The 26,287-nt window shown below is 38.9% G+C and overlaps 1 protein-coding gene across 11 annotated transcripts; it reads left to right on the top strand.

The window, feature by feature from the left end:
• The first annotated feature begins 111 nt into the window (after positions 1-111).
• On the top strand, positions 112-26,287 carry relch (RAB11 binding and LisH domain, coiled-coil and HEAT repeat containing). Of its 11 annotated transcripts, none has more exons than XM_055230324.1 (31): positions 112-641; positions 4,498-4,587; positions 6,187-6,258; positions 6,397-6,452; positions 6,570-6,683; positions 6,817-7,011; positions 7,250-7,344; positions 7,703-7,826; positions 7,924-8,078; positions 8,880-8,955; positions 9,035-9,130; positions 9,680-9,703; positions 11,574-11,686; positions 12,666-12,756; positions 14,069-14,140; positions 15,698-15,838; positions 15,922-16,086; positions 16,511-16,658; positions 16,731-16,887; positions 16,968-17,091; positions 17,186-17,234; positions 17,620-17,699; positions 17,861-17,967; positions 18,064-18,163; positions 20,004-20,086; positions 20,967-21,030; positions 21,116-21,254; positions 21,951-22,067; positions 23,711-23,799; positions 24,145-24,215; positions 25,270-26,287. In XM_055230324.1, the coding sequence occupies exons 1-31, from the start codon at positions 188-190 to the stop codon at positions 25,388-25,390; spliced, it is 3,582 nt and encodes a 1,193-aa protein (XP_055086299.1). In that variant the 5' UTR covers positions 112-187; the 3' UTR covers positions 25,391-26,287. The 11 variants fall into 11 exon arrangements, 9 of the variants coding, with proteins under 9 accessions (XP_055086299.1, XP_033842035.1, XP_055086302.1 ...); XM_033986144.2 differs by lacking the exon at positions 20,004-20,086 and adding an exon at positions 19,166-19,248; XM_055230327.1 differs by lacking the exons at positions 6,187-6,258; positions 20,004-20,086 and adding an exon at positions 19,166-19,248.

Below are 26,287 nucleotides of genomic sequence, written 5' to 3'. Positions count from 1 at the left end.
AATCAGATCGCAGTTCTCTGTAAAGTAGGCGGGCTTAAAGGGAGAATTGTATCATCTTTGACCAATGAGAGCTGCGTATTCCTCCCTCTTGTCATCTCTACCTACCAGAACGAGGCTAACTAACCATTCAGGAAGAAATAGGTGTGAATAGCATAGCCTGTGTTGCTAAATTCATTATAGTGCAAAAATGGCGTCAGTCAACCCATTTAATCTCAGTGATTCTGACGAAGAGGCTGAAAGGCGACACAGTGAAACAATTGACACAGAGAGGAGCCCGAGCGATGGAGCCCCGGGACCGCCACCGGGAAACCCGTTCTCGCCTCCCGCGGACGCCGAGCCTCCGCCGCCGCTGTCTAGCAACCGGACAAGCCCCAGCGGCGGGGAGGGCATCTCGGTGTCTGCCACGGCCATCTCCGCTATGGCAGGCTCCGCAGAGACTCGGATATCAGTGGATGTCATCGCCGCTCAGCTTTTACGGGACCAATACATCCTCACAGCCCTGGAGCTGCACACAGAGCTGCTGGAGGCGGGCAGGGAGCTTCCGAGGCTAAGAGATTATTTTTCCAATCCTGGTAACTTCGAGCGCCAAAGCGGCACTCCTCCTGCCAAAGACCAGGCTCTGGGACCTGGAGGACCTCTGAGTAAGTAGCAGTAATGGACGCCTGTCTATCTGCTGTATGGTTCTGTCTGTCATGTTGGTGATGCTCATTAGCCCTGGAGCTAGGTGATGCTAGCTCTTCAGACTGTCTGTGTAATAATCGATGTGGATAGATCCTCTTGCTGCACCTGGCCTCCTCTTCCTCCTGATCTGAGGCCCACAGCCAACAGGGTCAGGTGTCACACAGCACAATGTCCTGTCCACTTTGTCTTCTACAATCTAAGGAATCCCTGGCTTTACAGTACAATAGACCTCACCACCTCTTTTAATAATTTATCCTTGAGGTGTAGGCAAAGCTTCCTTATACATTATGGTAAAAAGGTAGGTCAGAGGTGATGGGAGCAGGTCTCTTATGTCTTTGAAACACACCTACAGGATAATGATGTAAAATATGCTTTCACTTTTTCTATTACAAGTAACCACTGGGTATGCTTGCTGCAAAATAACACATTTTCCTTATTGGTTTGTTATTGGATGTGTATTATTATTTGAGATGGACCGACATGGGTTTTTTTCATGGCGATACTGGTACTGATTGTGTAGAATCCAGATCAACCAATGCCAATATTTTTGAACCAGTGTGTAAAGCCAATTTTGATAGTTGTAAAAAAAAAAAAAATGTAATTAATTTTAGTAGGAACTCGCCCACAGTCCTTTTTTGTCACAAATCCATAAGAGAGTTGTGTTGTCACGTTTTGTACAGTTATTTCTTCACACTTAAATGGTCAAGTAAAGATTAAAATTAAATATCGACCTGTGCTGTAGATTCAAAGCCGATATCTGATATGTTAATATGTTAAAAAGTGCCAATATCAGCCAATTGATCGGTCTATCTCTAATTATTATGTATTAGCCGGACAGATGTTATTGTATTACTATTGACTAAAATGTAATGTATTGCTTGAACTCTGAACCACACCATTCATCGCTGTGTAATGTTTGTGGCTGGTATCTTTGCTTTCACATCTACTTTATCTTAAACAAACAAAAGGGATGCTGTTTAGGTTATAATCTACAGCTAATAATAATTGTGTACTATTATGTATACATTTTTCTGTTGCAGCTGTTTATAAACATTTAATACAGACTATGGTTTATTGAAAAAGGGTTATTTATGTTTTTATTGCACCTCATTGTTGCTCTTTTTAATTAGATACCTCACCAGTGACTACATGTCTCCAGAGATATTAGTGGAGTCTTGAGTGTGAGCCCTGGCAACCCGCCTGAAGCTAGCACTAGCATTTAGCAGATGGCAGCAAGTCATAGTCAATGAATCAATTGTCTGCCCAAATTAAAGTCCAACCGATAAGAAAACACTGTTCACAATAAAACTATGTCAGACCGTATTGGCTGTATATGTAGACCTGTCACGATAACACATGTTAAAGCATACAGAGATATACGGCTACAGAGAAATATAACAATAAACGATGATATTTAAACAATTTTTACTGCTGATATAAAACAATAACACAGCAAACCATTTTTAAACAGAAAGTCTCATTAAAAGGCCTGAGTTGCAAGAAATAACAGAATGAAGCTGCCATAGAAGTCACTTTTTCAATAATGATGTTACAACTAAAATAACAAAACCTCACCACTTTTGCAAAAATAATTGTACACACGATAAATACTCAGCCCCAGTATATATTGTTCCAGATTTCATATACTGAATGATACATCAATTATTAGTAGTAATTATTTTGGCAGGCCTATGTATACACTATTATTACTAATCATTGGCTGTTGTTTCAAATAAAAATAAGCTGAAACTAAGTGACAGTAAGTGACCATATCCAGGGACATGCTGGCTTCTCCGTGCCTATTTTGATAGCGAGTACACCTGTCATGTGATCAACATTCTTATAGCATGGAAAAAGTGATTAGTTGTACTTATAATACATAGTTTTATAAGTCCATTCAAATGAAAAAAACGCTGGCATTTGAATTCCTTTCTATGCACAACGGGACGTTTTGTCTATTAATCCAAACAAATTATTATTATTTTTTATTATGATTTGTTGTGTTATTAGTTTATTTATTTATTTGTATAGCACAATTCGTACACAAGGTAATGGCTTCCCATCTGTCATTGCCTTTATTTGGATCAGTTGTTGAAAGCAGGAGCCGTCCCACCATCACTGCTGTAAATCACAAACACAATCTCATGAGTACACCGCCCTTCATAATGACTGGTCAGGCGGCTCCTTATTCCCATCATGTGAAGGGCAGTAATTGACTTAAAACTGAACTGATGCTGTGTCATAACTTTAAAGGAATCAAAATATTTATAATAGACAAAAATCTCCTGTAGTTGCTGCATTAAATCATACAAAGCACCGTGATTCCTCTTTAAAGGTCTGACATTTGTAACGTTTAAGCCATTTTTATGATGTTGTCACCTTCTCAAAAACAGCTGCCTTTTAACTTTTGCTCAGTAGAGATTGGCAGTTCCAGGGCTGAAATTATCCAGTTGATTCTAGCGAAAGTGTATGGAGTTTAAAAACACAATGGAGCACTTTCTGTTTTACCACATGACATCACAAGGTGGAACAGTATGTTTTCAGTTTGAGAGAAGAACTCAGCCTAACTATGCAAGGTTTGTGTGTTAAACATGTGTGAATGAAACAAAACACAACTAGTCCAGGTCTGTTTGTGATGAGAAAACATTATAACATCAGAAAACAGTAACAGTTATTTTTGCAGTTTAGTCGGTGCAGATGGATGAAGGTCTGAAGTCACATTTATCAGTCTGGGCAGTTCGCTCCAGGGGCGTTGTGCTTAAAAGGTCAATTTGCTCACAAACCTTTTCATATGGTCAACCTTGTTCTAGGCTGGTTTTCTTGTTTTGTCAAGTATAAACGGATTAAACAACAATAAAACAAAACATGTCAAAGTTATCTATGGCTAACAAAAGGCTAATTCCACATCTCTGGATCGATTGATTTGAACTGTATGTGCAAAACTGCTGATCACAAGTTGAATTTTCCTCTAAAATGTTCTTCTTTATGTTACTCATTCACATATAAACACTGAATTTGTTGAAAAGTTGTGTCAGATTTAAAGGCTAACAATGAACTTTAACCTCTATGACCTTCATCTTATCATTATAAATCGGAACGCAAACAAACGGATCTACCACTTGTTTTGCACCTGGGGAAAGCTAACACCATTGGCTTAGTTTTCAGGGCAGCTGAGCTCAATGTAATAGGAGCATTAGTTCTGTCAGCTTGAACAAAGAATTCCTATTGGGATTACTCTTAAGAGCTGTGTTTTTTAATTAAACGCCATTGTGATATGAGGATTTGTGATCACATACACCATAGCAGCAGCAACATTTGCATTGGACCAGTCTATAAAAAATCTGCAAAACAAGACATAATACCTAGTGTATCCCCGCCATACTCTTATTTGTGGTAAACAGTTGTATGCTTATCACCTCCTGTGGAAACTTGTTTGGTTTCTTGTCAAAATGCCTCATATTTACACCACATATCATCGTCATCCAGTTTTGTATTGTAATTGCATGTGTTTTTTCACCTGTTTTTATGTTTTTTAACTTGTTCTGTGCAGTTTTCTTGGGTGTTTTGAAAGGCGCTCATAATTTAAATGTATTATTATTGTTATTTTTATATTTTTCACTTGCCGTTTACATAGCAAAACACTTCACATAACTCTCAGGTACAATTAACATACTGCCTTCAAGCAAAAATACCACACTGGAGTGGTAGTTGGATACAGATTGAACTCTTCGAACTTGGCTACTATCCCACTGCTATAATAATGTAATAAAGTGTAAACAAAATGATCTCGTATTGACGGATTGTATGTGTGTGCAGATCGAGCGGGCAGCATCAGCACCTTGGACTCTCTGGACTTTGCCCGTTACTCAGACGACGGTAACAGGGAGTCGGACGAGAGGGTGGCAGGTAAGATGAGCGCAACCAGCAAAACTCCAAAACAGAGACCTCAGCGGCTAAATCTAATAGAAATGATGAGGTTTTTTTTCCATTAGAAGCATTTTTCAAGACGTTCTCATTTCCATAGTACTATTAAAAAGGAATGTGCCTGGGGAGTCGGTGCCTCAGTGATATCGTTGAGTCATTTCTGGTATTTTTGGTATGGGACCTGTCTCAGCAGTGTTGGAAATCGCACCTCCATCCTCTGTGGTTTGGTTGTGACATACCATTAGCTCAGTGCTAATTCATTAACACTCGAGTCTGGCGCTTTCACTTGTTGTGTGATGTATTGCACTGTTTACTCAAAAGAAAAAGTGACCTAATGTAACCTGGTGTTTTTATTTTCTATTTTATGAATGGCATGTCATTTACATTTGTGGTCATCTATTTATAAATTAGCCCAACAAGAGACTTCATTTTAATTATTTTTAACAATGAGATACTTTATTATATATTTAAAGAAATACCTGGGGCTTTCAGTAAGTAATCCATTCATGCAGCAGAGGTAGTGGTATTAAAAAAAACAACTATATCTATGTCCCGTTTCTCTAATTGGCTCCCACACCCCTCACCACTGCACTGCCACACCTGACCTGTCTGCCCCCAGCTGTCTGACTCTGGGTTTTCTGGCTTTCTCCTGACGTTGATCAAACCCCAGTGAAACACAACTGGACAAGTCACTCCATCAAACTAGCTTCTTTTGTTCTGTTATTTCCTCCCCCTTTTCTCAGTTTTTGTTTTTTCCATTATGTCGTCCTTGCATTTTGGGCATATTTAATCTGTCGGAACTCACAGGGAAATGATAAGATCGTACAGAAATACTCGCCCACGCAGATCTGTTTGAACCGTGGAAAGGAGAGGGCCAGTTCAAATGACAGATTGTTAATGCGCAACAATGCAACCACATTCTCCTGCTCCATTGCTTCTTACCTTTGTGTGCTTTTTAAATCAAACATGTCTGAGATTTTGTGTGTTTTTGTTAATCAATGCTTATAATTATTTGTACACGTTTGACAGAGTTAAAGTCAGAGAAATCAAATATCACGATTGTTTTGTTTGAAGCTTAATTTAGTCGCCGATTTCAAATAACCGACTAAGTGATATCCAAATACAATCAGCGTTTTGGCTGTTCTTGGGTGGCTTGAAAGCAAATATGTACCTGATAGTATTTTCAGTGCAAAATCCTTTGTCAGACAGCTCCTAGTTTAAACAGCTGATTTCAATCTGGATTTGTTCTCTTCAGCAGTGCCTTTGTTTGCTCAAAGAGAATGACTAATATGACCTAAAGCTCCTGTTTTTCCAGTCCCATCAGTAATACTATTGGGAGGCAGAAGAGGGCAGGAAATCCTCACTGAAACATCCGCTGCACCATGAGCCTCTGCTGCATGCGTTCTGTAGACCATGATTTGCATGCGTTCCTCTTTTTGTTGTGTTACAAATCTTACAATCTTTTGTGTGATTTGGTTTTGTTTGTTTTTCATGCCCATTTTTGTTTTATTTGTTTCTTTCCTGTCCTTGGTTGGATGCATTTCCTGTGTGCGTATGTGTGTGATGTCACTTCCTGTCCAGTGCTGGAGTTTGAGCTACGGAAAGCAAAGGAGACCATTCAGGCTCTGCGCGCCAACTTGACTCAGGCAGCAGGTGTGGCGTTCTTTTGACTTTTTCTCCATGTGAACCCTCATTTGTTACAGCTTTTTCAGTCTATTTCTAACTGAATAACTGACAACTGAAATATGCTTCTAAAATCTAATCTGTAAATCTAATATTTTATCTTTTCAGAAAGTGAAGTGCCCTCTCAAGAGAGGAAAAACTTCAAGTCAAGTCCTGAAATTCAGGTGGGAGAGCTTGGGTTCATTTTTAATTCCTTTGTATAAATTATATGAATAACTTGTCTCCAGTGAGAATATTTCTGTGTTTCAGAATCTTCACTAGTTTTACTTCTTTCACTTTAGGAACCTATCCGCCCACTGGAGAAAAGAGCATTAAACTTCCTTGTAAATGAATATTTATTAAAAAATGAAATGAAACTCTCCTCCATCACGTTTTCTGATGAGAATGACGAACAGGTAATGATATTATTGTTTTGAAACGATTCCTTACAGTTAGAATATGTTTAGGACATGTGATATTCATTGTGGTGAACAGTGCCCTTTTCTACATCACATGTGTTTGTAGTAAAATTTGATTCTGTCTCTCCAGGACTTTGAGGTGTGGGATGATGTAGGCCTTAATATCCCAAAGCCCCCTGACCTGCTGCAGCTGTACAGAAACTGTGGCGCCCCCTCGCCTCTGTCCCGGGACATGGTGGATGTGGCCGTTGAGGTGGATTTTGGGGATCTGCCTGGAAACTGCATCGCCCCCGAGACCCTCAAGAAGCCTGACCTTTCACAACAGGTACTGCACCTCACATAGATCAGTATGCAAAATGATCAGTTTGTTTTCTTATTCTGAGTACCATGGGTTGCAAATAAATAAAAAAAATCTGTGAAATATATGAACCAAACTATTGTGTTATTAAATTGTACGTCTTGACAAAGGGTTACTGTTACTTGCTGCTGCTACAAATTTGGATACTGAGTCTTATTGATTTTCTTTAAAGATATTCAGTTGTTTTTTTGTGTCTACTTTATAGCAACAGGCCGAACTGGTTCAAGAGTTGGAGTATCAGATCAGCCTCCTCAACAACGAGAAAGAGAGTTTAGCGGAGCAAATCAAGAAACTTCAAAGGTCTGTACTTATAAAACACATCTAAATGTCTAAATTTTGGGTTCTTTGATGCTCTGCAGCTGTAGCCACCATGTTGTTCCATGAATGTTCCATACTAACCATTAAAGTGGCAAGAATAGTATCGTGCAATAAACTCATATATATCTACACCACAATAGATAATTACCATGTCTGTGTCCAATTTGTCTGGAACAAGTATAGACATTTAACATAAGCATCGCTGGTGTAGGAAACTGCTACATTTTTCCGATGGGGGTCAAGTTCAAGTCACTATTTATGGTTGTAAATTGCTGCTATTAACCAGTAATGAGTAAATCGATTGCACTCTTTCTAGTTGTTCCTCTCATTTATTTCACAGTGAAATCCAGACACTAAAGAGGACAGTGTCGTCACCTCCTTCCACTGAAAGACTGTCTTTAGACCTGGGCTCAGAAAACACGCCCAATCCTTCGTCCGCAAACACTTCTTCCTCTGACCCTCTTGTATGTGCAACACTCAAAATACTTCACCAACTTCATTTATAATATGAACACCTGTATTATAACATAGACTACATAATAATATTGTGTTTTTCTTCAGCCTCCATCAGATAACGGCCAGTATCTGGACATCCGAGGCGTTTCCGAATCAGACAACTCGAAACCTCCCATCACACAGAACACGTCACAAACACACAATGAAATACACAATACCCTTAATAAGAGGCCTCCAGTCCAGTTTGACCAGCCCAACATGTGAGTAAATCTATAAATATTAATTAATGAGTAAGTGAAATGTGAAAAAAACGCTATGAAGCATTATTAAAACATGTATGCTTATTTAAACAGTGTTGGCTACGATAGTTATAGTTAATCGATGTTCTGTTTTTTATCTGTCATAATTTTTTCACCAATTTACATCCATTTATTATACATTTTTTTTTAAAGTTCTGGTAAAATTATGAATATAGTTAAATAGTAGTTAAACCTCATGAGATTCGTTTTAAAATAAGTGATAATTTAACATATTTCTTTCTTTTAAATACATTATTTTTAAACGTCTGCAACATAATTCTCCACTAGATGGCGCCAATCATCTGTGTATTCATAAGAACACATTGGCAGCAGCTTCAGTGAATTCCATGTCTGCTCCCACAGGACACAGGGTGGTCATGGGGCGTAAACTTTTGACTTTGGGGTCATATAAAACTTTTTTAAACACTGTCCCACCCAGACTGTTGTGTATGTAGCACACTTCCAGCTCATAAATCACTCAAGTCAATGGAGGCACTGTGAAGTCTATTTACCCCCGTGTTTACCTTGAATATTTAAGTCTCGAACTCAGATGATAAAATATTGGGATCTGTCATCATGTGATATCAAACAAGTATGGCCACTGTCTCAGTTTTGTTTATCCGTGCAGTTGCTCTCTTATTTACCGCCAAAAAAAGAGAAACATTGCCGGGATATGGGAGGGTGACGAAACCAGCGTGTTGGGTTAACTTCAGTCAGTGTTTTTAATTCCTGAGGTCAACTCTCTTTTTATTTTCTGAACAGAAAGTTATCCCCAGCCTTCCAACAGGCCCTCCTCTCCTTCTGTCGAATGTGCTCGGACAGCCGTCTAGGAGCAGAGGTTTGTGTGTACAGTTGTGTTTTTTTGCTAAATTAATGTCCACAAGAACGCACTTATCTATATATTTTCTCTGTTACAGGTGTCTCGTATCGCAGACAGTGAACAGAGTGTTATGTTGATGCTAGGCCGCTGTCTTCCACACATCGTCCCTAATGTACTGCTTGCTAAACGAGAGGTAAAATGCATTCTGTAATTTGTTTATTTTTAATTTTTTCTATGGTCATGATCACATCCTTCGTGTTTAATAGGTACACACATAACAGCAGTACTAAACTGGGTGACTCAAATCTACTCCCTTCAAATTTAACAGTCTTTTAACTAAACCCAAATATTTTCTTTGTAGCCTCAGCCAAGAAAAGCATATTGGAACAAATTTAAAGTGTTGATGACTCATTCATTTACCATCTGCCTGCATGAAAAGGGCCATGTATGTTTTTGGTTTTTGGCCATCCCAAAGACTTTTTTGTGATGTGTGGCTCTCGCTGGCGCATCCCATGTATAATTTAAATTTCAAATATTTTGATCCACTTAAAACCAAAAGAGCTGTTTTGTGTCGATCTATTTATGGCAGATTTTCTTTTCTCATGCCATGTTTGTACTGGTCTCATCATTGGTTTGATCTTCTGTTTGGTTGATCACTCACATTTGCTGGCCTCATGGCTGCTGACTTTAGTTTTGATTCTTCTCACTCATTCTCTCACTCTCATGCATGCCTCTCTTCTAGAGAATGGTTGCACATCTTTGCCAGGTGAGTCTTTCACGCACTCATCTGCATGTTTCCAAACTCACCCTTAGGCCAAAGCTACAGCTAATGCCCAGCTGCCATTAGCTGCAACCACTAACACATAGACTGTCACTTTATTAACTGAAGAAAAAAATAATAAGAGAAGAGGCAGTTATACCCTTGGGCTAATGCTAGCTTCTGCCACTGTTTTATTTGTGTTTTCTGGTGTATTATTTATCATGACAATTATTTTAATTATGTTTTTATGTTAATTAACAACAAGCTAATGTGAAGTGACTGCACCCCTCTGATCCTCAGTGTTTATAGTGTTTATTCTGTGCAGCATAAAGATGACTTTATTATACTCTTTAACAGTCCCCATTCTCTGTGAGTGCATGATCTTCTTATAATGACAGTAGCAGATTTTTCTTTGTAATGGAAAAAAAATGTATGAGTTTGCACATGAGTTTTGCATATTGTAATTATTGCGTTACATCGGTTTTCAAGACGGTCATAAAAACGCATTGAAAGTTAAACATTCAGATTTAATCTTGTTTGTCTGAAATGGACTTTGTACCATGTCCGTTATGTTCATTAGACGCCTAACCACATTTTAACCACCACACGGCACACCTTCACTTGTTTAAACATGACACGAACATGAACAAAAGGTGTATGACTTGAAACACAGGAATGAAGCATTAGGCTCTGCATGCCACCTGGCTGCTTATCACTCACAACTGTCCCCACTGTAAATCATTCATGGAGTTTTTCACTGTGTAGCAATGACCTACACATGTATTCTATGTGCATAATGTAGATTTATGAGTTCACTGATTGTTTTAACAGTAAACAGAGAACCTCTCATTACCCTATTACCTTCAGTCTTATCAAAACTTTTTGAACCAATTACACATATCGGTATCGTTTCATAGGACTTCTCTGAGAAATTTAGAAACCTCTCTGAGACGCCTGAGGTTTGGCGTCTTGCTGTCCACTTCCTGACCACCATGTTTATCCTTGCTCTGCTTTAGCCTCTTAAAGGTAAAAATAGAACTGGCAGTGTATGGACATTGTATTTCTAATTTAATCTCTACTCCTAATACTTATGAAAACATGATGACTTTGATTTAACTTGACAGCTAAATTGGCTTAAACAGACATTTTTCTGCCGTATTGATGTATGAGTTATTTTACCTACATTAAACAGGTCTCATAACCGTTCTCGAAATATCCCAGGAAATCAACCTGCCATATTTTTCCTTATGAATGGAGGGCCAACATGGCACTGACTGGTCCAGCAGCGAGTGGTGACTCACTGCAGTCTATCTTTACCCCGGGCTCGCAGCCTCTTCTGGGATTTTGCTCATGCATTTCTTTGACACTTGGCAGGAACATACGATACCTTTCTGGAAAACCGAGTTTGCTTGAAAAACACACACATTTTTAACTCTGTGTGCACTCTCTAATTTGGGTGTGTGTTGTGTGTGGAATGTTGGTCTGACCACAGTTTGGCCATGGAGTCTCTGTATCAAGGACTGTAGAGCTCCCTGTCCTTTGGATGGAGGTTATGTGAACTCTGTCTGAACTTGAGAAGATAGATGTGGACTTCTGGAGAATCGTGGCAGTAGGTGTAGGCCGAAAATGCAGCTGGGTGTGCACATGGAACTTCTGTATATAGAAACGTTGTACTTCTAGTTTTGATCTATATTGTATTGTATCCCATGCAGGTTCTCCTATGACTTCACCTAAATAACCCAACTTCTACTTCCTGGTTTCCTTTTCCCCCAGCCAGCCTGATTGTTGCAAACGTCCATCCCAAGTTTCTTTCTTAAATTTTGAACTATATGTATTCTAATATTCCTAATCCCATGTTTTTGACTTTCTCCTCTAGGAGTTAATCCCCCTTATCTTATGTACCGCATGCCTTCACCCAGAGCCTAAGGAGAGGGACCAGCTCCTTCACATACTCTTTAACCTAATCAAGAGGCCGGACGACGAGCAGAGGTGCGCTTGTTACTGTATTCCATGTTTGTTCTACGTCTGTTTGATAAGAGTGGGACTAGATCTCGTGCCACAAGATCTCGCAAGACAAATTTGCCTGAAGATTGTGCACACATGAGGAAAATGAACTTGCGAGATTTAGTTCCCATGTGTTTACATTTGGATTGGACAAAAAAAAAAATGTAGTTGACAAGGCTGGAAGTTTTGGTCTGGTTTTGTTACTTAAAAGTACAGATACTGGAGCAAAAAAAAAAAACTCAAGTAAAAGTATTACATGAAAAAATTGACTATAAAGTAAAATTATTCATGTATCCATATAAAATGCACTTAAAGAGTAAAAAGTAAAAGAATTTCACGCAGATTTTCAGATCTAATAAAGCTTCAAATGGAGTGATTCTGATAAAGATTTGTGCTGAATTTTGTTCAACAGAAACAACTGAATTTCTTTCTTTCCCTGGCTGTTTTTCTTTGTATATTTTGTGTTTGTTCAAAAAACAAACGTGTTAAGAAAAAACCCTCAGACTTTTCAGACAATAATAAAAAATACTTTTACTTTTCAGTCTAGTTAAAAAATGTAGTGGAGTAGAAAGTACAGATACCTGCTCTCAAATGTAGAGAAATAAAAGTAAAATGTATCCGCTTTAAAATCTACTTAGGTAAAATATAAATACCTAAACTTTAGTACACTACTTTACTACTTTTACTTTGTTACATTCCACCACTGAGTGTTAATGAGTCACACCTCCTTGTGAGCTGTAAAAAAACACAGCGCTATAATGATAATAAAACAAAAGTATTAAATCAAATATAAATACTAAATTGTGAACTGGATTGAACAATTTATTAATTACAATCTTTCAAAATCTCACTTTGTGTCGTTCTCATGGCCCCAATCTCATGTCTTGTTTTATGGGCATTGTTTATTTTCCTACCTGTACTGCTTGAGCTTGCATATTAATTTCTTTGTTTCACTGTTTCTTAGACAAATGATCTTAACCGGGTGTGTTGCTTTTGCGAGACACGTGGGTCCCACTCGTGTCGAGGCCGAGCTGCTTCCTCAATGTTGGGAACAGGTGAGAAACTTACTGCAGGTGGTTTATTGTCTTCAAAGATGCAGTTACTCACTAGAGTTTTTACTAACGCACAATAGCATTTATATTCAAAACCTCACAATGCTCCTTATGAATATAACATGATATATTACACCGTTTAACCTTGTGCTCTTTGCCAGTAACAAGTCTGGAAAAAATAAGACCAAAGGATTTATATGCCACTATTGTGCTAAATCAATATGTGAACCATTGCAGAATAGACAGGGAAATTATTTGCTAATCTCAAATCAAAGAGAGTCAATTTAACTAGAGCTGGATACCTTTCAATATTTTTCAGTACGCAAAGAGTGATTCATATTTCTGTATTAATCATTTTGGTAAAAGGCAAAACAGAATAATCTTGTTCATAAATTCCATCAAATACAGGAAAATTCCAGTTTTTTATTATTCACAGGCACCAAAACGATCATTATTTTGATACTAACATTTTGTCAATACTGGTATAACCTTACCTTTTTCTGGTAATATCCTGCTCTGGTGCCTTTTACCAGTGAACTTCCTTAGTGATTTATGTACAGGGTTTCCAGAAAGTTTTACAATTTATTTTTTACAAAGGCAATTGATAAGATCTTAATCAGAAATGTTCTATTGTACTCAGTGGTTTCCAAAGCGGTTTAGCTCTTTTAATACACATCTCTTACACTATGGATGTTTTCCTCAGATGTTTTTGGTCACCCACTTCTTTTTTTTTTTACCTAACATTGTCTCTGTCTCCATAAATTTCTTGTACGATGCACGAATTGACAGCCGTGATGGTGCGTCTCTTCCGTACTTTGTTCTGTAGTTTCGTTGAGTCTGTGTATCCGATTTTGTCTGAATAAACCAAGATACAGACTGGGTTCATTCTAGGATGCCTCTTTAATCAATAGGAAGCCTGACAAACAAAACTGCATTGTGATTAAAGACTTTTATAACCACTGAGTACAATAGAATAAATCCAATTATTACATCTGATCACTTGCCTTTGTAATTAAACTTTATGAACACTCTGTATGTTACTATTTTATGTGTTGTTAAAAGTATTGTTTTCATTGACACTTTTCACATCGTTCAACACAATGTAACTGTTGTTTTTTTTTGCAATGCCAGCGATAACCACTGAAAACAAATTTAGAGGCTGAGAATCTGCTTAGAAAGACAAATTGTGGTTTTCACAGGGCCAGAATGTTAATAATATTTTCATTGTTTCCATTCTTCTGTGGCTGCCTCTCTGTCTGCATCCCTGCTTATGTCCTCTTCTTCTTCAAAATATCCTCCCATTTTTTTTCCACAGATTAACCACAAATATCCCGAAAGAAGATTGTTGGTGGCAGAAGCCTGTGGAGCCTTAGCACCGTACCTGCCTGTAAGAAAATGCACGTTCATCCCATTCATTCAGACTCCTTTGTTTACTATTAATACCATAATGTAATGTCATGTTATTTTGTCATTAGAAAGTAACAACATAGACAAACAAAACCAGCGCGTTGAAAAGTAATCGGACAAGAAAACACTGCATTCTGTGAACCTCAAATATATATAAAACTAATAGACTTTGTCGATAGCAGCACGCTAACTAGCTCACTGTGCCTCAAAATGAACAGTCACTTTTATTAAAATTGAAAAACATAAAATAAACAACCTACTAAGATTCAAATTAATTAAAATAAAGACTATGCGATTAGTTTTATATATAAAATACTTCAGTTTGTGGCATTGTTTTAATATCCTGAACATTAGCATTAGCATTAGCATTGAGACACAAACATCTCTCTTCGTAAACATAAAAGTGTCCTCTGGTAGTTTTTAACATTTTGTCAGTGACATCCACCCCGTCCACTGCCTTATCTTTAAATATTTATTCATTTTAGTGTGACTTGGCCTCATACAGATACATTTGGACAGGAAGTAGTGACGCTAACACTGAGGTTGCAAGGTGCTATTGTGCACAGTGGCTATTGCATTGTTACTCTACATATAATAATAATAATAATAATAATAATAATAATAATAATAATAATAATAATAATAATAATGCCTTACACTTGTCATGCGCTTTACAGGTGTGTCAAAGCCTCTCAAAGCGCTACACTATAGTTATTATTTATTCACTTCCACACTTGAGACAGACTGACTCAATCATTCACACTCACTCACACACACACACACACACACAACACTTAGGCAATAAGGACACAATGACAGAACTTCATCTGAGGGACTCTGTGGGACTCGATCCTCTGACCTTCAGGTTGGGGGACCAAAGCTCTAACCACTCAGCCACTGCCCCTAATAATGTCCCTCTTCCTCTCCCTCTTCCGCTCCCTCTCTCTCTTCCTCTCCCTCGTCCTGTCCCTCTTCCTCGTCCTCTTCCTCATCCTCTCCCTCGTCCTCTCCCTCTCCCTTGTCCTCTTCCTCTCTCTTGTCCTCTCCCTTGTCCTCTTCCTCTCCCTCGTCCTCTTCCTCATCCTCTCCCTTGCCCTCTCCCCTGTCCTCTTCCTCTCTCTTGTTCTCTTCCTCTCTCTTGTCCTCTTCCTCTCTCTTGTCCTCTCCCTCGTCCTCTTCCTCATCCTCTCCCTTGCCCTCTCCCCTGTCCTCTTCCTCTCTCTTGTTCTCTTCCTCTCTCTTGTCCTCTTCCTCTCTCTTGTCCTCTTCCTCTCCCTTGTCCTCTTCCTCTCCCTCTCTCTCGTCCTCATCCTCTCCCTCTTCCTCGCCCTCTCCCTTGTCCTCTCCCTCGTCCTCTCCCTCTCCCTTGTCCTCTCCCTCTCCCTTGTCCTCTTCCTCTCCCTCTCCCTCGTCCTCTTCCTCTCCCTTGTCCTCTCCCTCTCCCTTGTCCTCTTCCTCTCCCTCTCCCTTGTCCTCTCCCTTGTCCTCTTCCTCTCCCTCTCCCTTGTCCTCTTCCTCTCCCTCTCCATACTTGCAGAAGGAGATCCGGAGCTCCTTGGTGTTGTCCATGTTGCAGCAGATGCTCGCTGACGATAAGGCCGACATGGTCCGAGAAGCTGTAGTCAAGAGTTTGGCGATTATTATGGGTTACATTGACGACCCTGACAAATACTCTCAGGTATATGTAGTTTTAATTATTAACAACATCTATTTTACACATAATTACTATAATCTCCTTACTGTGGTCAAATGTGCGTCCAGGGTTTTGAGCTGATGCTGCTATCCCTCGGGGACCCTTCAGAGCGGGTGGTCAGTGCGGTCCACCAGGTCTTCATCCCCGCCTTCGCTGCCTGGACCACTGAACTGGGCTCTCTGCACACTGCACTTATCCCCTCTTTGCTGGCACGGATAGAGAAACTACTTATGGTAAGAACTGAAGTAGAAAATAATCACTTTGGCGAGCAGTCAGCTGTTTTTTTTATTACTCTGTTTAAAGGGCCCATATTACGCTATTTTCTGATCTTTGTTATAATGTTGTTTCCTCATCAAAAACAAAACTGGAGTTGTGTTTTGTTTCATTCACACATGTTTAACACACAAATCTTGCTTCCTCAGCCATGGCATTTCCAATTTCTACAAAACAAAACATATAAGGTGGAACAGAGCATTTTGAGGTTTGGAGACGTAAACAGACTAATAATAAAGTGTTACTCCAACATGTGTGAATGAAACAAAACAACTCCATGTATGTTTTTCCGGCGGTAACAACATTATAACACGGCTAAAAGCTGATGAGTAAATTTCACGTAATATAAGACCTTTAATTAATATTTTTTTTTATACTTTAAAGCAAGGAGAGCATAGTCTGGATGAGCACAAGCTTCACGTGTTCCTGTCGGCGCTTCAGTCTCTCATCCCTCCTCTGTTCGCTGTGGTGCTGCAGAATGCACCTTTTACCAGCAGAGCCAAACTCCACGGAGACATACCTGCCATTGAAGGTACAAAACATTAACTTTGACTAAGGTTATTTTAGTTCATTATATTTAACAGAATTCACAATTGTTTCTTAGTTACACGGTTTCCAAGGCCAGCCTCCCCACTTCAGGATGTAGCAACAATTATCGGCAGCAGAGAGATGTTGAGCGCCCTTTTGATACTTTACGACCACCAGCTTGAACATGAAGGGACCACTGGTTGGGAAAGCCTTCTCTGGGTCGTCAATCAACTGTATGATACGCCAATGGCACCGTATTTTTCATCATAGATTAAACGTAATTGTTATCTTTAATGGTTTATTCATTTTGTAGCCTTCCTCAGCTAATAGAGATTGTAGGTCGCATCAACGTAACCTCGTCAACATGCGTCCACGAGTTCTCACGGTTCTTCTGGAGGTTCTGTCGCACATTTGGAAAGATTTTTACCAACACGAAGGTGAAATTGAACTATATAAAAAACATGTTCAGCTTTTGCTCTGTGATTTGCCTTTAGGTTTGCTGATTTATTGAAAAACTCTTCCTTTTTCCAGGTCAAACCGCAGTTCCAGGAGATCTTAAGACTATCTGAAGAAAACGTTGGTAAGATACAAACCAGTCTCTTCTTACTCATAGCTGTGAGTTGTCAGTGTTACAGTAATTTGCAGTCATTTATGGTTCTCCCATCCTGCTCTAATCCCGGATGTTTATAAATTCATAGAAGCTTCTTTGTCTCCACTGTCTATAAAGTGATTGAGTGGTGGTATTGTGACCCTTTGTGAAATGTGTTTTGTATTGAAAGCTGCTTTTGGTTTTGGATAATCACAACTATTATTACATTTTTGTGGCTAATACTTGGACAGCCACAGGTATTTTGTGTACTTAAATATCAGTATTAAAGAATGTTGGTGCAATGATTATTTAGTTGATTACTGAGTTACTGAGATGTGTCATTAGTGTTTTACTGTTCTGTCTGGATTCTTTGTAGATGCTTCAGCAGGAAATGGTATTCTCACCAAAGCTACAGTCCCTATCTATGCCACAGGAGTGCTGACCTGTTATAACCAGGTATGTTACAGCTGTGAAAATCAACTGGGGGATTGGAGTGGAGCTTATGAACTGCTCACACTGCTTATAAAAATATATTTCCATGCTTGATAAACGTTATAATCCACATCATATTATTGAAATTGGCCATCAAACCCTCTTATCTGTTTGTGCTTTCACAGGAAGAAGACCGTAAATTATTGGTGGGATTTTTGGAAGACGTCATGACAACCCTGTCTCTGTCCCATGCACCGTTGGACAGTTTAAAGGCCGCCTTCGTTGAGCTGGGGTGAGAAAACAATATATTACGCAATATAATAAGTCTATGACCCATCAATCTCTTATATTAATCTGTTTAATATTAATCTGTTTGTTTTTTTCCCAGTGCTAATCCAGTGTATCATGAGCTGTTGCTCACTGTGCTGTGGTATGGTGTGGTCCATACATCAGCACTCGTCCGGTGCACCGCTGCGAGGATGTTTGAGGTACAAAACACACACAGTAAAATTAGTAACTTTATTATGCTTTAAGCACAAATGGCATGTTCATGTTTCTAAATGATTGTTATGAAACTGAATATTAATCTACTGTAGTGAAGTTTGAAAATTGAATGTCTTTATTTGCTGTGTGCTAGCTTGGCTTGCTATTGCTGCTATTAACATGCATTTAATGTCAAGCTAGTTTGTTTTGCAAATGGAAGTTTAGCCTGTCAGCCCTGTGACCCTTAATACACTGGTCCTGGTTCCAAATGCATGACTATGTCTGAGTGCATGAACTCTTGAGTCAGCACTGGTCTGGAGTAGACTAATAATGACCGTGCATAGTTACTCTGCGCTTTGGAAATTTTAAAGATTATTATAAAAATAATAATTTATGTGCATTTTTCAGTACAGTCATTGCATTTTGAAGCCAGCTATGTGAATTACTGACCATCAATTCATGAGGCCTGTGTATACTCACAGTGGCAGAAAATGCATTGGAACTAGGGCCATGTGAACTTGAGCTAAAGGGAGGAGGAGTGGAAGCATATAATCTCATCTCATTTACTTCAATTTTCCCATTTCATGGTGTTAAGTCCACCATTATAACATTACTGGGTTTTATAAAAGTTCATCACATTTCCAGATGGGCTTTGACAGTTTGCATGATCAGACCTGGAGACGGGAAAGAGCTCGTTTAGTCACATAAGTGTTTAGCCTTTTGTTTTAATGGCGTCTGTGGTATTGCGTACATATCTGTGTGCATGTGTGTGAATGTCATGCGTAAATACAATTTGAACACACTTGCTAGATTTGTGCTGTGCCGTTCCATGCCTTGCAGCTAGTGTTTTGTGTTTACCACTTTTTTCCTTTTTTTTTTTCTTGTTTTTTTGTTTGTTTTTTTCTACTTTGCTTTTCTCTCTACCTATTTGGCGGTGTTGCTCGCTCTTGTCCCAATGCCCCGCCTACCTGTGTGACATCACGGCTGGCTGTGTCCAATCCGATCAGCTGCTGGTGAAGGGGGTGAATGAGACGCTGGTAGCTCAGAGAGTGGTGCCGGCTCTCATCACACTGTCCTCCGATCCTGAAATGTAAGTGCAACTCCGCTAACAGCAGCAAACAAACCCACAGACCGCCCGACCGCGTCTCTCTCCCCCTTCTCTTCGCTGTCTGATACCACACACCTGTCTGTTCCCACCAGGAGCTCATAAAAATCTGTAATAAATACATTTCTACTTATCAAACGGTTCTCAAAGTTGCCTGAAAGCTTAAATTAGGCTAAAAGTTTATCAATATCTCAAATAATGCTAGATTAACATGAGAAATATCTTACTTACTAAAGGCTAACCCAGTTCATACCAGAATATTAACCCACTAATGAGTGATATTTGCTTTGAGACTACCAAACGAGCCATTGTAGAGCTAATAAAGCATTATGTTTAAATACTTTTCTTTAGTGCTCCTGTTCGGTGGAGGCTAGTGCGTGGGTGTATCGGCAAAACCACACTATGCAACCCAAGTCTGCGTCTCTAATGCTCTCATTCCATAATTTAACGAAACATGAATCACCGTGAAGTCTGGTAGCTTTGTCTGTTGCATGTGTCACACTCCCAGCATGCTCCATACTTCCCTTCCTCCTCTCCAGCCCACTTTATTCAATTAAAGCCCCTCCCACTGGCTGATCACGAGCGAGTGGTTGATATCTTAACCCTGGCTTCCTCCAAATTCCTCCTTTTGGGTCTCCTCTTTCTCCCTCCTCTATCTTCTGTCTTTCCTTCGCCTCTGGCCCGGCCTCTGCCTCCCCTAACCCCGCCTCCTCTCATCCTGCTGTGTGGTGGGTTTGCAGTTGATTCTCCGAGGCATGAGTGAAGCATTAGTAGATCGCCGGGCGGCTCCGGCCCTTATAACTCTGTGCAGTGGGCCTGAATTGTGAGTCATCTGACACAGAACAACCCTGTAAACATGATCATTTTCTGGGCTACATTCCACAGAAAGCCAAAATATTATTAGAATTAGTAAAGCGATCATGTGATTTGAAAGTACAGTACTTCATATAGTTCTAAAATATCTTCTGTTGGAATGCAGCCCATGTTTTCACACCATTTTCTATACCATTTTACTTCACACAGATGTAAACTTAATTTGGATTAATGTCTTCTGTCTTTATTCACTGACCAATCAAACGTGATCATTAATAATTTCGCTTCCATTTCTGTGTTATCCTATGGCTACAAATAGGTCTGTCACGCTAACAGATTTTGAAGTGTGATGCTAAAGAAGTGTTGCTAAAGTAAATACAGACAATAAACGAGAATATTGAAACAGAATTATCCTTCAAAAGTGATTATAAATGGACAATATTGTTAAAAAATATGAATTGCAATAAATAAATTAGAGCTGTAGATCATAATACAACCTTCTACAGCTCAAATCTCCTCATAATACACAAAAATAACTCAAATTTTCCCACTAGTGCTAAGGTAAAAGTCCCCACGATAAATACTGACCCTGAAAAATGATTGTTCCATCTATCATGCACTAAACGAAAAGTCGATATAGTTTTTATCGTGACAGCCCTAGCTACAAGAACGTCATGGAGTCCAACAACCGTTCACAAATTTATGTAGCGAACGAAAACACCAAGTTTATGGGTTACCATCACCAGACTTGTTGTCTATAAATAATGTCTGTGCTAAGTATAAATATAAAAAAGCCTTGTGCCAAAACTGAAGGAAAACATTTTGCTTAAACGTCACACTACAGACTTGGTCCTGAACTGTCGCATTGTTTGCTCTGCTGCTATTTTTAGCTCGGTGAGGATATCCACTATTCCAGCATTTGGGACCATCATGGAAACCGTCACACAAAAAGAGGTGAGCCGTAACCGCATTACGCTTCCATCATTTACATTTTACACGGTTTAATTATTACGTTTCTATGGTTCTTTGTCAATGCTAGCTACTGGAGCGTGTTAAAATGCAGCTAGCGTCTTTCCTGGAGGACCCTCAGTATCAGGACCAGCATTCTTTACACATGGAGATCATTAGGACTTTTGGGAGGGTCGGGCCAAATGCGGAGCCACGGTTTAGGGATGAGTGTAAGTAAACCTATTTTTTTTATTTTTTTTTTATTGTAAATGTAATATTATTTGATTTATTTATTTTTATTTTATTATTATTATTTTTGTTTATTTATTTGTATGTATTTTTATTTTATTTTATTATTATAATTGTATTTATTTATTTAATTTATTAATTTATTTTTTTAAAGGCTCATTAAACCCCTGCCATAGAACATCAGTATCTGCGTGTATCAGTGGAGTAAACCTAATCTTAGTCATGGGGTTTCAATCAAAAAAATTCTTCCTGGATTTTTAAAATTTTAAAAAACATATTCCCCAATGCCTTGTTTGTTTTTTTGTATTTTTTTTTGTATTTTCAACAGGGCCCTCACGAAAAGGAGAATGTTTTCATTAGGCTCTCCCTGTATAAATAAAGATAAATAATTAAAATAAATTAAATACGCAGTTATTCCAGACCACAGTCTCTCTGCATTGCTAATACATTTATTTTACATTTTTATCAGGTTAAGTTTGGGGTTACGATTAGAAACGGGTATTTTGGTTAAGATTGGGGCTTTGGTTTTGGCAGAACAAAAATATGTGTATTGTGATTGAACCATTCTCTTTTCAAAATATGCAATTACGACCATTACCACAACTTGAAATCCATTAATATATTTAACATGAAACTTATTTTGCCTGTTTTTGTAACTTCTCCTTTTTTGCTTTTAGTTGTGCTACCACATCTTCACAAGCTAGCACTAGCAAACAACAGCCAGACGGTGGAGAGCAAACGCATCGACATCGCCACACAGCTCTTTGAGGCCTACAGCGCCCTCTCCTGTTGCTGTATCCTTTACTGTTATCGACACTAGTTTTTCATTTTTTCCCCGAAATCTCCTCCCTTTGACATTTTGCAACTACTGAGCATTTATTCCAGTGTTTTCAGTCTAACCGTGTATTATGATTGGCCTACGCTCAGATCCATTGCCGTAATAGTGAGTCAGTAACTATAGCGTAGCTCAAACGTTTAGCTACGTCCAGGTCCGATATTCTCTGTATCTCTGGGCTTGCTATGAGTGTGTGTGGTTGAGTGTGTGTGTGTTGGCACTGTTGGCTTGTCATTTGGCAGTAGGAGAAAGGAAAAACAAACAGTCTCCATTTTCAGGGTAATTATAGGGTTGGTTAGGCGAAGGAAAGGATGAGAAAGACACTGGGAGCTTGAGACGAGCAAAGAAAGTTAACACATCGGGTTTAATCTACAGTTAAATTTGCCAGGTTTGGGTAATTTACGTTGGTCCCTGTTGTGATTCTTTCCTCTCTTGCGAACCCCCTTTTCTTACAGTACCCTGCCCCACCCACCACACACACGCACACACCCACACACAGACATTGGGTTTCCATGTTTTTGGGGACATTACATTAACTTGCATTTGTATTTCATTTCCTGGAGTCTCATCTTAACCTCAACCATAGTTACTAATTACCTAAAATTAACCTGAACTCTAACCATAACCCATATTTGAACGTTTAAATCATTTTGTTGATCTAATAATAAAGAATTCATGCCATGGGGACCTGTTTTAGGCTCCGTAAAGTGAAAGTGCGTTCATATATTAGGCCCTACAATGTGATAAATACCTACCGAAACACACAAATGTTGGGTTGTCATGCTTTTTGGAAACATTACGTTGACTTGTAATTACCCTAACCCTACATTAATTTCCTGGAGACTGATCCTAGTTTTAAACATAGTCATTATAACCTTAACCTGAACCCTAAACCTAACCTATTTTAACACATATCTTAATTAATAAAGGATTGAGAGCCTGAGAACCTGTTTTTTTGTCTCCGTAATGGAGGCAGGTCCCCATAAAGCGAGCGTGTGTACATATTTTAGTCCCCACGACGTGATAAACGCTTGCAGACACATACAAACAGGACAGCTGGGTCAAGCCTCATTCCTGTGGGTCTTTTCCAGGCTGTGATTTGACAAGAGCAGCAGTGTCCAGGAGCTCCGGCCCTAACCTCAGGGCTCTACCTCCCACTGCCACGGCTCTCTTGTAATCAGTGAGACAGTCTCTGAAATTGTACATTCCCATCGCTAAAAATATAGATTTCTTCACCCAGTGCTTCGTATAGTTTCATTGGCTGTGACAGGTGGAGAAGACGTGAAGTCATGCACGGGAGGAAAAAGTGGAAAAAGGTCTAGATTGTCTAAAATTAGTTAAGTTTTTTATTTGAGGTGGTTATACTGCAATAATTCTACATTTACTTTTCATTTTCATTTATTCAGTCTTGGAACACACACCCTGGTGCTTGAGAACTACCACAACAAAATAGTAAAATGAAATGCTACGTAGTTTAAACTTAGCAATATTGGCTCATTCTTTCTCTAAATGATCAAATGTATTACGTAATGTCTGTGTCTGTTATAAGCTTGAATATTGTTCTCATTTTGTTGGTTAAATTTATCCTTAACATACTGTAAGTTATTTCTGAAGAGGTGATGGTGAACCACTTCCTGCCTGGTCTGAGGTGTCTCCGGGCAGACATGGAACAGCTCTCCCCTGAGCATGAGGTATGAAGATAGACACAGCAGATACACGCACACACGCACACGTACACTCCGTATGGGAATATTATTACACATTTTATATCAAGTGCCATTCCATTGTCACTTACTTTAAAGGTAGTCATAAAACTCCCTCAGACAGACGGCATGACTAGACTGTTGTATACAAGAGATTCACTCATAAACACCTGAGCTATTTTTATTTATGCCTCCAAATTGCAAAACACATTTCACATGAGCGTTTTCCTTTGTTGACCAACCATCAGCTGACTTTCAGTGTGAGAATTATTCAAAGCAGTGGTTCTCAAAAACAGCACTTACAAGCAACAAAAATAATGCTTTTCTTTTTAGGTCATCCTCAGTTCTATGGTCAAAGAATGTGAAATCAAAGTGGAAAACAGAGCAATGGGAGATCCACAAGGGTAAGAAAAAGCATCCTCTAGAACTTTTAATTAAAACAACTTTTGCTTAGCATTACATCAGAGACAGAGCTTTAATCTGAAGGTTACTTAGAAGAGAAAGGTCATTTAGTTCAATTGGTATAATGTTGTGGGTTCAATTCCCTGGAGGTTCGCTCTCTGAAGATGCAAAGTGTCAGCACCGCAATCATTATGTGGTTATCTTCATAGGAACGAAATGAGAGGAATAGTTTTGGTAAAGCTTTAAGGGTCTTGAGACGGCAGCTTCATAGAGGAGATTTCTCCCATCTTGTAAACATGTGTTTCAGGCTCATTAAAAGAAGCATGTAACGTCTCCACACATAAACTCATTTTTGAGGCGTGTTCCCCTCCAGCCTCAAGTTCACAACTGTAAACTTGTGCCAGCGCATATTTGTGTCTCAGAGCTTGGTCTATTAGAGTTTTCTGTTTAATTATTAGTTCTTTTTTTGGAGCCCAAATATTTCTCATAGCTAACGGTTACTACAGGGTATATTTAAAATTTTTGGGGAGTAGAATTATTTTCTTTTTGACTCTAGACTCAAAAGTCTCTTAATATACAATTACTTGGATATTTATTTGGCCTGGGCATAATAATAAGTCTAATCCCTCCTTACCGAACCTTTGTCGTGTTTATGTTATGTTAAGATTTCACTCTCGTTGCTGTATGGCCACATTATTCTCATCTTTATGTGCATTCTAAGGTAGTAGCAATATACAAACAAATGCTAAAACTTAACAGTCACAGACCCAACATTTTGGCCGTTTTTACAAGTGCTGTGATACAATGTTTGTTCTGCTGTTAAACAATACAACCCCTTCACAGATAGTATAACTGGTCTGGCCTCACTCTAAATCCAGCCATTGCTCAAAAGAGGAACTTCTGAAGCCGTTAGACTGTAAAAGTCAGGAGGGGCTGTGTTGGCAATCACATTTCCTCAAAAACTGGAGTAAAGGCCGACAAGCTCATCAGTGGAAATTATAGGTTTGTTGTGGGATTTTGTTTTGACTACACATGTGCATTTATTTTCTTTTTCAGATCTGCGTCGATTGCTTCCAGTTTAGTGGGCGAAGATGCAAAGACCAAGTTCTTGAGCAAGATGGGACAGCTCACGACGTCAGGCGCGATGCTAGCTAACGTCTTCCAGCGAAAGAAGTGATCACTACATTGACTATCACGTATATCGAGCTGGTTGTAAGCGATTTGCAGGAAAAAAGGCTTCAAGAGCGTCGAGAAAACCGGGCGAGAAGGTGAAATTATTATCAGACGGAGGTTATCAAGTAATGGGTAAATCTATTCGTAAATTTAAAAGTGCAGTTAGGGCGGGGGCTTGCTTTGCGCTGCCAGTGTTAGCGTTTGAGGTTGCTGGTTCAAGGAAGCTTTCGGACAGTATTGCAAATCACAGCAACGAACTTTGCAGACATTAGTAGACGCTCGATGAATGAAATAACATAAAATAAGCAAGGTCTTATCTATTTCATGGTGGTTTTTGATGGGGTTTTGTTGAGATGGGACAACAAAGCAGTATAAAATCAGCCTATGTGTACAGTTAGTCTGTACGGATCCAATGTATCGCCTACTTGAAACTATAAAAATGTTATGTCTTGCCTTTATTTCTTCAGAGTTTGTTTTGTTTTTGTTTTGATAGCTTCTATTTTATAATTTATTTATGTCTTAAATGAAGAAAAACATACTTTAACTTCCAAAGAAATTTGCACTTCACTGCTGTTTTGTTTAAAATATATTCTATTCGTTTTAACGCAGTCTTATACATGGACGACAACATCACTACTGTTAATTATTATTTTGTGGTTAATGTGAAGCTGCTGGAGAAATCTTTAATCTCTTCGTTGCACCTTGTCTGTATGTGTTGCAGTGTCTATCGATAATCGTATTTTCTAAAGTGGGGTCTTACGTTTCGTTTCCATTTTTTGAATATGCCCTGAGAGGAACAGTAAATACTTGTACCATACACTGAAATGAAGGTACTCATTACTATGTATATTTGAAATTGGTGTCGCACTGTAATAAAAAAAATCAATTGTGTACTCAAAAA

The sequence above is a fragment of the Periophthalmus magnuspinnatus genome, chromosome 20 (assembly GCF_009829125.3).
Source record: "Periophthalmus magnuspinnatus isolate fPerMag1 chromosome 20, fPerMag1.2.pri, whole genome shotgun sequence".
Taxonomy (NCBI): domain Eukaryota; kingdom Metazoa; phylum Chordata; class Actinopteri; order Gobiiformes; family Gobiidae; genus Periophthalmus; species Periophthalmus magnuspinnatus.
This window is presented reverse-complemented; position numbering and strand designations above follow the sequence as displayed.

What these genes read in the sequence shown, in the direction of transcription:
- relch (XM_055230324.1), top strand. Translation starts at nt 188, where the DNA reads ATGGCGTCAGTCAACCCATTTAATCTCAGTGATTCTGACGAAGAGGCT. An exon ending in CAACTTGACTCAGGCAGCAG is followed by an intron (nt 6,259 to 6,396) that starts GTGTGGCGTTCT and finishes TTATCTTTTCAG; the next exon opens with AAAGTGAAGTGCCCTCTCAA. An exon ending in ACTATCTGAAGAAAACGTTG is followed by an intron (nt 17,235 to 17,619) that starts GTAAGATACAAA and finishes GATTCTTTGTAG; the next exon opens with ATGCTTCAGCAGGAAATGGT.